Genomic DNA, 14,454 nt, shown 5'->3' with positions numbered 1-14,454 from the left:
CACTTTTTTTAAACTACATTATTAAATGTCATGCCATTAACAAAATCATAAATTCATTTTGGTGCAACATATCATTCACTTAATTCATCTCTCTGAACCTTGTAGTTTCTGAGAGAAAGATTATTACTCATTAAGCCCGAGAGCCACTTCACTACTCAACACCTGGAACCCCTCACTGATTGCCCGACTCGTGTGCCGAGACTAATTAGTGCTAATCACACCTGATTTGCCTGGCAGGTTTCGAGGATGACAGGAAACTGTCTAGTCGTACAAACAAGTCCTGATTGTTGTGTCGTAAAGATATATGTTGGAAGAAAGCAGGTGTGAATACATATCGTGTATTGCAAAGTTTTATGTAATTTTATTGCAAGCTTCTCTTGAAGACCTTTGGCGGCTTGTACATTCATATTTTATCACCGTTTGCATGTATTCTTTGTATGTATGAGATGAGACACACATAAACAAATTCTCCCTCTCATATCATTGTGTGAGGTATAATTTTACAAAATATCTCTGACAATGACATATTGTAAAGAAGAATTTACTTAGCGTTTTTGCCGATACATTTCTAGTGTATGGGTCATTTTCAAAATTGGTAGGATTATCTGTCCGTTCCAAATAAAAAAAAACTCTCTTAAATTAAAAGGATTTTTTTGTGCTAGAAAACATATTTAGATGTTTACTAGTCAGTAAATGTGGTATATCATTAGTCTTGTCATTTTGAAATTTATATTTAGCCACATTTTAGGGTCAAAATTGGCAGATTTGCTCTGTCCGGAGGTGACGGTCCTAATATCAATGTCTCACAAATAATGTAAATATAAATGCAAATAAACAAACTAATTCACATTATCCCAGTTAGGAATGAACAGCCATACTCAAACTGCATTTAATTTGTTTTTAACTTTAAAAAGGTTTTTGCTACAAATTGTAACATGCTTGTCCTGTGATTTTGTGTCCTGACTGTTACCAGTGCATGAAATTCCTGCAATAATTTCCCGTTGGAGCTAGATTGTAATTCTACTGCCTGTGTCTGATTGAGCTAGCCCCTGTGCATGTGACAGCAGATGAAATATTGAAATTCAACACATTTTGCAGAAAATTGACTCCATCAAATATGTATAAATGTTATGTGTCAACCTTAATTGTCCAGACCGTTACCAATGTATTTTGTATCAAATATATCTCTTTGTTTTTTTAAATTTCAATGGATATGTTGCCCAGCAATGGAAGAGGTGGAAGGCATGTCCTTTGAATCTTTTAGGGATCATTCATTTTTTTATTTTAGATTTACTTACAAAATTTTCTTGACCGTTACTGTCCAAACCGTTACCATCCTGCAAAGTAACGGTTTGGACAGTCCTTGTAACGGTCGGGACAAAATGATTTGTATTTCAAAAGGTTGTTCATTAATATTTGAAATATAACAAATTTATAATTAGTTTAAGGGTTAAGATAAGTTTAAGCATGGACTTTTACTGTTCAAAGCAGTTTTGATGTAGTAGCATGAAAAACACAGTCTCTAGTAACGGTATGGACAAATAATAGTAACGGTCTGGACATATCTTTAATATATTTCAATTTTAAAGAATATGTTCCATGGTGTGATGATAATTTCTATTTACTTATCTATCTGCTTTAAATAATAAAAACCACGTTAAGTTTCTATTTTCTATAAGATCTATAGTCTTTATAAATTAAAGGTAATGGTTAGGACATCTATGGTAACAGTTTGGTCAAAATGTAGTAACGGTAAACAACTTTCAGTATTCCAATCTTAAAGATTTTTTGGGTGTAAACTGTTTTAACTTTAACTGTGAGATATGTAAGGCTACCATTTACTTTGAATATTTGCTAGGTGCTAATATGTTGGCCAAACCTTTGTATTTTGATAAATATGTGTTACCATCTCACGATTAACAAAAACTAAAGGTATCCGAGTGAATGAAAGAAGTATATTTCGTGGAGGCTAATATTGCACCATAATATCAACAGGAAAATGATATCTATGCAGTGTCCTGCGTAGCATGACCATGTGTACAGTATCATAGTTGTTGCAGTACCTTTCAGAATTTAATCTTTTGCAACTTTTAGAGGGATAATATTTGTTTGTTACACTGATGTCCTGACCGTTACCAATAATGTCATAACCGTTACTATTCATTCAATTTTTGTTCCCCAATTGCACTCTTCTTTAGATTATAAGTGATTTTCAACCTAGACAGGGGTGTTTTTCTATTCTTTAGAAGGTACAGTTTGATTTTATTCAAAAGCCTAAATTCATTCACAAGTTTCATATGGATATAACAAATGTCCAAACCGTTACCACAGCATGGAAGAAAACATGTCACATTTGCTACAAGTTACAATTTCTAATACACATTTCACTGTGTGTCCAAAATAGGGTTAGCAATTGAAGTAAATGATATCATTTTTTCCTTTCATGTTATCTGTTTCTATGTTGAATTCAATTGTTTAAGGTTTATGTCCAGCCCGTTACCATTCCTGTCCAAACCGTTACCACTATTGTCCTAACCGTTACTGGTGTTAATTGACTGCTCTAAATAATTCATGATAATACATGAAACACTCCCCTTTATGCTGGTGTCATCAAAAGATGTCCTGGGCTTAGTAGCTGATGTTTATTTTAGACAATTTTACCTGTTGAAATCTATATGCATAATAATGTTTTAGAAAAATGTGATTATTTTGTGGTAAATAAATGAAAGATACAAAATAACACTTTCAAGATTCATGATAATAGTTTTTACCTTCAAGTTTGATTAAGTCGGTGTAAAAGCTGTGAATGCCATCTTTAAAAGATTTTTATGAATTATATTTCAAAATCCTTATTCTCATTAAGAAATGGTAACGGTCAGGACTTTCCCTCACCCTATTAATTACTTATGTTTCAATTAAAAGGCCAATTAGTAAATTTGAGCCTGCATGTTTGTATTATTGAATAATTAAGTATTTGGGATTTCATTTGAATAAAACCTAAATCAATTTTCAGGAGTTTGATTTTACTGTAATAAAGAATTGAAAATCCTACCAATTTGGAAAATGACCCGTATACGAATTATTTTAATGAAAGTACTATTACACTAGTCTGTGACTAACGTAGAGCACATTCATAGCTTGTCACTTTGTTTCATCTAGATTTAATGCAAAAAACATATGTGACCATACAAACATACATATAAAAAGTGTATATTACATATTCCTTGCATAGAAATAAAAAAAAAGAGTCACGTGATAGGGCATCATCAAATTTCAAATCGGGCCAGGGCGAAATTTCTGTAGGGCACGTTTGGTCACTCAACAGCTTGGATAGAGATTGATTATTGGCTATATCGTTGACCAGTCGATATGCTGGGTTTCGGCTTTATCAACTCAAGCTATCATGTAACAGTTTGTGTATTGTAAACATACACACTGGTAACGATGTATGAAATATACACATAAGACAAATAGGAGTAGATAGACACTTTGGCGAGTTTATTTGTCCTCATTTAGTGTATTTCGATTCGTAAAACAAAGCGATTGAAATCAAACCATTGAGTAGAGATACATGAAACTTTCAACAGCTTGAACAAAAATGCTTGAAATACCTTTGAATGGTTTACTTATGATATTACTGCTGTCTATGTGTGAGAATTTTTTGAATTACCGACTTACTGTGTTTTGTAACAAACATAGTAAAAGATTTCATCGTTGTAATAACAATGACATGTATATATATATTCGATGCAAAGGAGTGATATTCGATTAGGTAACATTATCAACTTTAGATTATGGAAAATAACTAGTTACAATTCAGTAAGCTTCAAATTAGTAAGTTAAATTATGTCTAATCTATTCGAGCTTGGATGTATAATTATTTGTGTTTATACATTATGTTTCATTATATGAAACATGACAACGTAATAATACCTAAAATATAAATTCAAGCTATTCTATTGTGTTTGAATTCTTTGCATGTCCATGAAATTTCGTATATTGTTCAGAAAGTTGAAAAAACTATAATCTTCAGTAACCTCTAAACCATTACATCTAATTCAATCAATGTGTATACGAAGTATTTTAGTATGAAGAATACCAGACACTTACCTCTGTAAAAACATCATAATCATGTGTTCATTTGCCAAACGCTGTACAAGCTTATGATAATGATTAGCAATTGCTATCAAAACACTTTAAATACTTCTTCTGATTGACACTAAAGGTAGCATCTCTCGCAAGAAAAGCTAATATTTGCTCAGTACTACTAAATTGGTTGAAATAATAGGTACAGTGCGATTTTTACAACAAACTAAAACACACATGTGTGTCTCTAGCTGAATAAGAGGTGCTATCTGTTGACGAATATATGTGGCTCTCGCTGTGAGAAACTGCCAATTACCTGCCCCATAAACACCTCACTCGATGTGAGGAGCTGATTAATTTGCCCCATATATGCGCCTCTCGGCCTTAATGAGTTAAAGGGGCACTGATCTATGGCTTCAACCTGGCAGTCAAACAGTTTTCACAAGCCTTTTCGCTGAACATGGGTATATGTAAAATATTATTAATTATGCAACTGATAAAGTGCCTAGGTATCTCAATAATTTTACATATTGCCTGAAAACTTGATTTCTTAATAGATTAACTTGAAGCAATTAAGAAGTTCCAATGTACTATAAAAAAATCACAATAGACAAATTAAGTTGGGATTAGAAGTGAGTGAGAGAGTTTGGTTTTATGCCGCTTTTCAATATTCCAGCAATATCACCACGGGGTACACCAGAAATGGACTTCACACATTATACCCATGTGGGGAATTGAACACAGGTCTTAGGAGTTACGAGCGAACACTTTAATCACCGCCCCAGACTCATAAAGAAATACCTGGATATATTGGTTCCAATTAGATGATAATCCCGTTGTCAGGAAACTGCTATCAGTAGGAAGTAGGAAAATGTATCTGTAAAACCACTTAAGACTACTTTAGATACCAAGATGAGATGGTTTCAGTTTAGAATTATTTGTAGGATATCAACAAACTCATTTTTATATAAAATCAACATAAATGAGAGTAATCTTATCAATACAACTCACAAAGATGCCTACATTTCCCAACATTCAATCCACGGTGATCTAAGTGAGGAAATGCGCACTTATACTCTCAAATGACTGACTGACTGACTGACTGAGTTTGGTTTTACACCGCTTTTAGCAATATTCCAGCAACATCATAGCAGGGGACACCAGAAATGGGCTTCACACATTGTACCCATGTGGGGATTCGAACCCAGGTCTTCGGCGTGACGAGCCAACGCTTTAACCACTAGGCTACCCCACCGGCCCCTACTCTCAAATGAACCTATGATTGGTGGAGCATAGTCATTAACCAGTCAAGATTCTTGAGACACAGGGCTCGATTTAAGAGATGTTCACCTACTTGCACCAGGTGCAACCTGAGATGAAAACCTAGTTGCACTGACCAAATTCATGTTGCACTGCTTTTATTGTGATTTGTAATGAAAGAAATATGCTGTTGACTTATTTAGGTGTTTTATTCAGAGTTTTACCCACTCAAAAATTGACCTGGTGCAAGTTAGACTAATAACTAGGTTGCATTTTGCAATATTGGATTGCACCAGTGCAAGTAACAAAGCACTAAATCAAGCCCTGAGACATCATCTGGGTATGTATGGGAAAACAACAATAAAAAAGGCAACAATCAGTCCTTGTGAAATATTGGAAATCAGGGCCCCTTCAATCTTTACTGAATCTTTGTGTACTGAGATGTAACAGACACTGACACAAGCAGGCCATCACATTGGCAAATTTGAATATAGTCAAGCAGGGTAATAACGACAAATACACAATTAGAATGAAGAAAACAGAATGGAACATCAGGAGTGGAGGGAGTATTCAAAGGTTCCATGGTTTCAAAGAGGAGCTTTGAATTGAATGCAGGAGAAAACAATTACATGCCTGTGTTCCATGTATCTCTAGTCTTTCGTTATCTCTAGTGTCTGCTTTTTTTATATATAATTCTATCTCTTGCGCTTTGAGCATGTTGTACATGGAATATAATGCATTACAAGCATGCTATCATTATTATTATTACGCCTGTGGGGCACAAACCTGCACAAAGATGTGCAGCTCTTCAGAGGAGAGGGCCATATTTACCCCATTTCTGATGTTTTATTTTGTTGTTCTACAGCTTGATATGCCATATCAAAATAAAATATATATAATTATGGCCCATTAATCAAATCACTGATATCGTGAACAATGAGCTATTCCGTCGGGATATGATAAGAAGTGACTATGCCTGTCCATCTGATCTGACTGATCACCTCTATGGCTAGGACAGATTTCTGTGGGCAGAATTCCTGTATGGTTCTTAGATCAGACAATGACAAAAGGATAATAATGAACAAACCTTGACTGAGAAATTCTAGCTTACTGCTTACCATCTTGCACATCCTGCAACAGACAAGTGATAGCATGGCTGGCCCATGGTCCACCCCAAGTGATAGTGCCATGGTTGAATTCTTGGTTGGCAACGAGCAGAATTAATTTTTCCAGTTGTTCCTGTGTCATGGATTCAGTCAGGCTTATAGCAGGGCGTGTACTATTACAAATTCTAGCAAACACCTGTAATATAAGATGTAACATGTTTTTTTTTACAAAAATTGCCTTCTGATTCAGCATATGATCCTGCCCAAAGCTTTGAAAATAGAACATTTCAGTATGAGAAAAATAGAAGTAATCAACATGCATCAAACAGTATCATGAATTATGAACTGATACATCAGATTTAGACTGTATCTTTGTCACCATCTAAAAACTTAGAAGAATTTCTTATTTCATTTTCCTTCGCCAAATAAGCCTGGAACATCCATGAAACAATATATTTCTCTTGATTACAGTTCACTGAACAGAATAACTTCATCAGAGTTCAACTTAGTGAAAAATAGTAAGCATGAAATAATAGCTGCATGAAAATACTTTTACCTGCCTAAACATTCATATCCAATATCCTTATTGTACACACCACACACCAAAAACTTTCTCTTTAGTTTAAAGCAACATTGCCAACTGTAAATGCAATACCAACCTTACAAGCCACCAAGAACAAGTCGACATGGCATGTGAAATCCATGCTGAGTAGCAGAGCCATAAGACCTCTAACCACTGCTAGACAACGATCCCGCGGCAACACGAGGGTAGTATCGGACTCATCCTCCCCTCCATTGGGTGCAGCCCCTCCTTCTTCTCTCCAACCCGGCAGCTTCTGCAACATAGCGGCATCGGCCCGTCGGATGTGAACAATGTCTTTTAAGTGCTGCAGGAAGAACATAAATGCTGAAAATTAGAGGTTAATTTAGAATCTGTTCCACAATGATTACCTTTGTTTTTTTGTAAAAAATAGTTCCAAAGGTTATGTACGCAATATTCAGTTCCATACATAATTTGAAATCATGATATCCAAAACCAAGTTGATCACATTCTCGCCTGATACATGACAAGAGTATAAGATTTTGGACTTAAGCCACTCAACAAAAGTTGCTGTCAGCATTGATATTCAAATGTATTTTGCATAAATATGAAATACAAAGCATGAGCACAATACAAACTGCAAATAACAAAATCTCAATGCTTCTGAATCTGCAATAATGAATTTTCCACTGTAGAGTCACACAGTTAAGTTTTCTGGTCAACTCTGAGCATAATGTACCTTCCGTAAAGGTGATTATTTTCCTAATAAGATACATTTTTGGGCTTCACATGAAACCAACTAAAACAGACCTAGTGATGCCATCACTAACAAACCATTCATGGTTAAGTTCAGCTTTTTTCAGTCTGCTTGTATCAGAACTCCTTAATCTACATTTATCAGGGCATCTTCCCAAGGCAAGGGAGTTAACATATTGTAAAAGTCAAGTTTCCACCCTTTCCGGAAGAGGCTGGAAGAGATTATGGAGTCATATTTTGGTAGGACTAAGGTGTCTATGTATTGTCCAATCAATATCAAGCAAAAATATCAACATTTAGTTCCTGAACAACATAGCATCTGCTGTGCAGGGTTTGGTTGATTGCAGAGCATGTGTACTGGATGCTAAACAGACAGTTTCCAAACCTTTCTTTATTTGTAACTATGGTGTTTAAATGGCCTAAAGCAGTCCGTAGGAAAGACCCCATTTTATTGCTGGTTTCATTGAATGTTTGATTATCGATCAGATGATGCTGACCAGGTGTCACTATTTTGTTTAAAGCAAAGGAGGGACATATAAAGGCTAGAACTTGTAATAGCAACTGGTGGTCATCCACGAAATTCCACCCTATTTCAGCAAGGGTGCAAACTGGACTTTGACAGTCAGCTAATTCCCTTACCTATATAGTTTTAGAGATGTTAACAGAACAATGGCCATACATGGCCTTTCAAACATAGTTGCTGTGCTGACCATAAAGGAAATCAGATTAAAAACTGAACAAATTCAAATGTCATCACTGGTGGGAACTAGTGTGTGAAGTCTAAGCTTCATTTATAAAGTGGTTTCTTGGAGATGTTTTTTTTACTCATAGGACTGCACATCTTAAAATTTGGGTGAAAATGCCCAAACAATGACCATAAACATCATTATGGCTGCCATGGGGGCCATATAGATATAGGACCAGTCCTTATTGCATGTCATTACATTTTGAGTGAAAATGACTGAGTAATGGCCATAAATAGATATTTTCAAAAAGGCCAGACAGAAAATCCAATTCCAAACTCCTGAACAATTTCAGGATTGGTTGGAACAAGCATGTAAAGCATGTAACGTTGCACTGGTCCAGTTGTTTCTGAGAAGACATGTTTACAAAAACGCCAGATAGATGGCGGACAACAAGGCCATGATATAACGCTAACCTGACTTGCAGTGTCGAAACAACAACTAAGTTTCAGGATCATACAAGTGAAAATGTAACAATAACTGGCAATTATACTGATATATCCATCTTTTACAAAATATCCTCAAAGATGATCATGAACTTTGATAGACGTGGCATGTAGCTATGGCAAAGCATTTCTAAATGAGTCAACATTTTAACTGAGCATATAGTTCTTGAGGCAGACTGTCACTCACAGCATGATGGCGAATGCTGTATTAGTGATTTTATGACAATTACAGAACATGCTACCATAGTTTTATAGCTATCCTTTTGCCTCTACATCAGGTAACTTCCACAAAAATATATAATCTTTTGTGCTTACCAAAGAAAGAAAAAAGTACTTTTCCATGATAAAGAGCAATTAACCTTAGAAGCATACTGTGACAACTCCTTCTTAAACTGCTGTTCCTGCTGCTTCATGAGAGCCTGAGCCTCTTTCCCCACCACAGCCTGGCCTCCACTCTTCTCAAGCTGGCTCTCAACAAACTTCTTCTTGGCTAACTCTAGATCATGAAGTCTTTGCTTGTGGTGTAGAATGCGTTTTTGAAGTGACCTCCTGTACAGTTTGCCAGAACGAGATTTGCTTCGAGATGGATTGTTAGACACGTGACCCTGGATGAAACCCCAACGGTTTGCTTGGCATGATCCTGAAATAAATATGTAATTTTTTAAGTAAAATTGATATTTTTATACTTATCCTGACTCATGATCTTTTGCTTATCTCCCTTTCCTTTTCGAATGGTAGTGGAACACTTGAATCCCTTGAATCCGTAAAAATACACTCACCCACGAGTGACCTCCCTTTTGCCCTTTTCCCGCGCAAACAGTCATGTGACCTGCCTTACTTGTCACTCTCTCCAGAATTTCTGCCCATGCACTTGGATCTGCTGTGAAATCCAAAGTGTCTTCAATGGGGAGGTTGGGAGGGCTTCTCGTCATGAGTCAGGATAAGTATAAAAATATCAATTTTACTTAAAAAGTTACATATTTTTACTTATCCTGACTCATGATCTTTTGCTTATAGAATCCGACGGATTGGTGGTGGGTCAAGCCACTTCGTGGATTCATCAGCTGTCCTTAGATATGTCCTGTATTCCCCCCCCCCCCCCACCCTCCCCTATGGGAACTGCGAAATGGCATTTCCATGATCCTATTCTTCCAACTTCCGTTATAACTCAGGGGACCCCTTTCTTGTCTTACTTCAGTCTTAGACAAGTTGAATCATGTTGATTCATGTGGCTACTGATAAACTAGTATTCTCCTATTACTAGATATCTCATAACAACCCATAGATTATGATAAGATCTTTATCATAAATGAGTTGCGACCCCTTCACGTACAGGTAAGATCTTTACCCGTACAGGATCTTTAATCACTCATGCTAGCCTGTGCTAGACTGTGCGCATGGACTTTCAAACTAATACTTTTTCTTTAGTAAAGTTATCAACAAGTCAACGTGATAAAGGGTGAGATTTTTCAACTCAGCGCCTTTGAGGAACCATTAGTTGTTGTGCTACAACGAGAGGCCCAAATTGGTGAATGCCTGAGTAGTCTTCAGTGGCTATGTCTCGTAGGTAGTGGTTGGCAAACACTGTTTCCGACTTCCAAAAGCAGCCCTCCATAATTGTTGGTATAGAGCAATTTCCATGCAGAGCCAGTGTTGACGCCAGTGCTCTGACTTCGTGTGGGTTGGAAGTTCTAGGAGGTTCTAGTCCTGCTGCTTTATAGACTCTCAATATGACGGCTCTCATCCAGAACGATATGGTCGTTCTTGAGACTTCTGCTGATGTCTCTGTTGATAATGGGATGAACAGGCGCTTGAATTTTTGTCTCCTTGTCTCAGTCTTTTGAAGATATATCTTCAGGGCTCTGATCAGACACAAGGATAGTCCAGCGCATGTATCTCTGATATTCGAGCTGCCGTGGCTAGAGCAAGCAGGAACAGAGTCTTCTGTGTCAGCAGCTCGAGGGTAGTCTGGTCTAGTGGTTCGTAGACATCACTCGTAAGATGATGTAGAATTACATTCAGATCCCAGGCTGGAGCTCTGAATTTCTTTTGCTGGTCCTCCAGTTTAAAAGATCTCAGCAGAGCAAGTAATTCTGGTACTTTCATCAACTTGATGCCTGTTTTCATGGTAATCACTGTACTGATGGCAGTGAGGTATGTAGATAATGTCGAACCTTTCAGATGTCTGGTCTGACTAAGATGACACAGATATTCCGCCACTTGAGGATGAGTAGCTTTCATCGCAGTGAAGCCTTTCCGCCTTGCATAAGTCTCAAACTTACAGGTTACGAGTAGATCTGCGTAACGCTAGCATTACTGCCTTGGCTGCCCTGGAGGAGTATCCTCTTTTCTTCAAACATGTTTTGATATGGTCCACACATGTAGCTGGAACACTGTCGGGTTCCCGTGGGCTTGCTTGGTGTGTGGATGTATGAGTAGGTTCGGCCAATCTGGTAACTTGATAACTGGACTTCCGAGATCTTCTATTAGGTCTAGGAACCATACTCTCGCTGGCCAGTAGGGCGCGACCAAAGTCAGTTGTAGCGCCTGTGTCTGTTTGATCTTCAACAGTACTTCTGGAAGTAATATTGGGGGTGGAAACGCGTAGGCGTTTAGTCCTTCCCATGATATGCACAGTGCATCTGTTGCCTAGGCTTGAGGATCTGGAACTGGTGAGACAAACGTCTGTAGTTGTTTGTTGAACCTCGTGGCAAACAGGTCTATGTATGAGGATCCTATTTCCCTTATGATGAGCCGGAACGCTTCTGGATGGAGCATCCATTCCGTAGGTGACGGGTGCAGTGGTCGGGAGAGAGCGACTGCAAGTACGTTCTTGGCTCCGGGTATGTGACACGCCTTTATCCAGATGTTTGCTTCCTGCGTGATGTGGAACAACTGGAATGTGAGCTATAGCAGGCTTGGAGACCTTGTGGAACCTTGCCGATTTATGGAGAATGCCACTGTAGAGTTGTCCGTGTGGATCATCAGCATTCTGTTGTTCAGCGAGCTCGACCATAGTTGTAAGGCGTTGATCACGGCTTTTATCTCCAGCAGATTGATGTAAAGATGCTGCTCTATTTTGGACCACCTTCCTGACGCAACTTGATTGTTGAGATGCGCACCCCAACCCTGCATCGAGGAGTCTGCGTAGAGTTGTGTGTTGAAGGCTGGCTCTTGTATATAGGTCCCTCCGCAAACGTTTGACCTGTGCGTCCACCACAGTAGATACCTCTTGAGGTTGTCTGCCGACACTGTCTAGATGTTTTGTCAGGAACCGTTGCAGCGGTCTTAGTTGTAACCGTCCTGTGCGAGTCAAGTCCTGCGCCATGGTTAGTAGACCGAGTAGAACTTGCCATGATCGTAGTGTTAACGGAGAGATGACTGCTGGTGGAATCATGCAGGTCTATGCTGGCCATGTAATCTGCTGGACGGACGAGTAGTTTGAGTTGAGGTAGGTGGATCATTCTGAACCTCTCTGGTTTCAGTACATAGTCTTTGTTGAATTTGAGCATGTTGTAAATCAGTCTGAACTTCTCCTTGGAGTTCTTCTTGGGTACTAGAAAAATTGGGGAATAGAAGCCTGGAGTGAGATGATGCTGATCTATTATCTCTATCGCCTCCTTCATCAGAAGTGAGTCGATGGCTTCTTGTAGTTTGTCTGCCTGTTCCTCTGCATAGTTGAAGACCATCGGGCTGAGGTTTAGCGGAGGTGTGGCCTCGAGTTGTACTTTGTATCCTTCTCTTAGTACTTGGGAGACGTAGTCGTCCTCTAGTATTTCCCAATTCTTCCAGTACCTTTGTAGACGTCCACCCACTGTCGACAGTTTTACAGGAACGGCTGGGGGTGGAAGACTCCAGTCGTTCCGAACCTTGATATCAACGTCTAGTTCCTCTGGATCCTCTGGGAGTGCGGCCTCTCCCTGAGTTTCCTCTGTAATTTCCAGATGGGCGACGAAAAGATCCTTTGCCGCCTCTGAAGCTGGGGTACTTCTTGTCCTTTGCCTTCTGTATGCCGGAATATTTGGACTTGCTGTTATACTTTTGGGAAGTATGACGGATGACGTTGGCCAGAGTATCTATGGATTTTATCATCATAACTTCTCTAGAGTCGTGCGTAGCTTCCTTAGCTGCATCCTCTATTTGTCCTCCAAAGATAGTAGGCGCGCCTCCCATGGAGCTCTCAGTAGCGGTTGGGTGAATCTATCACTCCATGAACAGGATGCAAGTAGCCCTTGTCTGCGTAGTAAAGTGAGACCTGCAGATATAGATGCCAGATGGTCCGATTAATAGTATTGGTCCTTCTTCTGTGTTATGAGGGCCCAATATATCATTCTATCCTCTTCCGACCTTGAGTTCTGGAATTTATTGATCAATGCTTCATTGATGGCTCTGGACCTGGCCAACCCGAAGAAGGATCTCCTTGTAGCAGTATTAAGTTGAGATAACTTTTTGTCTTCCACCTTATACATCTTGTTTCGGGAGTCATTGACTAACTTGATGTTATCATCCCATTCAGGCGCCTTTGTAAATGGATCCATATGATGTAAGGGGAATATCTTCACATTTAATGATGGTAGGTGTTGACTCTGTTACTTGGATGCTTTCGCAAAAGCTGTGCGTAGGTTAGAGGGTACCTTGGATATAGGTTCAATCGGAGGGATAGTGACGGAGTCGAAGTCGTCGTTACGCATCCTTCATCTTTATCTTTATCCTTAGAAGGAGACTCCAAGTTCAACCCGTTGGCAATCCACGCTGTAACCTCTGAGTCTGGGAAGACAAAGTCTGCTTGCTGATACAAAGTCTCCTGAATATTAGTGCTAGGTCTCTGCGACTCATCCATCTGCAAACATGTATCCCTTCTCGAACCTTCATCATCCTTTCGCGAACCTCTATCTGAAGATTTCTTCCTATGCGAACGTCTATCTTGAGAGTGCTCTCTTAGCGAACCTCTATCTGTAGATACATCTCTTCGTGAACCTCTGTGAGGTGAGCTATCCCTTCGCGAACGTCTGTCGTTGGATGAACTTCTGTGATGTGAGCCTTCTCTTCAAGAACCTCTGTCTCGTGATGAGTGACTTCGCGAACGTCTGTGAGAGATATGAGATCTCGACCTAGAGCGGCTAGGTGTAGGAGATGGATCCTTCAATGTTCTCGAACGTTGAGGGTTCGCAGATGTAGAACTGTGAGTAGGCATCTCATCTCTTCTAGCCTCTTCCAAGATGACAGAGTCGTCCGACTGTGGAGACCTTCGCAAAGGTGTACGTTCGCCAACGTAGTCTTGAGACGTAGTTCTATGAGGAGTAGGTTCGCACAGGTCCGTAGGTTTGCACACCGTGTCGGTAGATGAGAGGCTTCGCCGAGCCTTCGCTTCTTCCTGGAACCTACATTCCATCATGGCCATCATGTGGTTGAATTGTTTCATAAATTCGCCCGGGTCAAAGTTCTGCATAGGTTGAAGCTGCTGAGGTGTAGACGAAGCGTTCACGAACGCTGATGAGTTCTGCGCCTCAACTTCA

The 14,454-nt window shown here is 39.1% G+C and overlaps 1 protein-coding gene across 1 annotated transcript in view; it reads right to left on the bottom strand.

The window, feature by feature from the left end:
- The window catches only part of LOC124286617 (baculoviral IAP repeat-containing protein 6-like), a 242,018-nt gene that overhangs the window by 121,532 nt on the left and 106,032 nt on the right, over positions 1 to 14,454 (bottom strand). The window contains 3 exon segments of the mRNA XM_046722998.1: positions 6,465 to 6,648; positions 7,112 to 7,339; positions 9,298 to 9,578. Of these exon segments, the coding sequence (XP_046578954.1) occupies positions 6,465 to 6,648; positions 7,112 to 7,339; positions 9,298 to 9,578 (693 nt within the window).

This window comes from Haliotis rubra, unplaced genomic scaffold (genome assembly GCF_003918875.1).
Source record: "Haliotis rubra isolate DU_JTF1 unplaced genomic scaffold, ASM391887v1 Scf388, whole genome shotgun sequence".
Classification (NCBI taxonomy): domain Eukaryota; kingdom Metazoa; phylum Mollusca; class Gastropoda; order Lepetellida; family Haliotidae; genus Haliotis; species Haliotis rubra.
The sequence above is the reverse complement of the archived record's forward strand: the minus strand, read 5'-3'. Positions and strand labels throughout refer to the sequence as shown.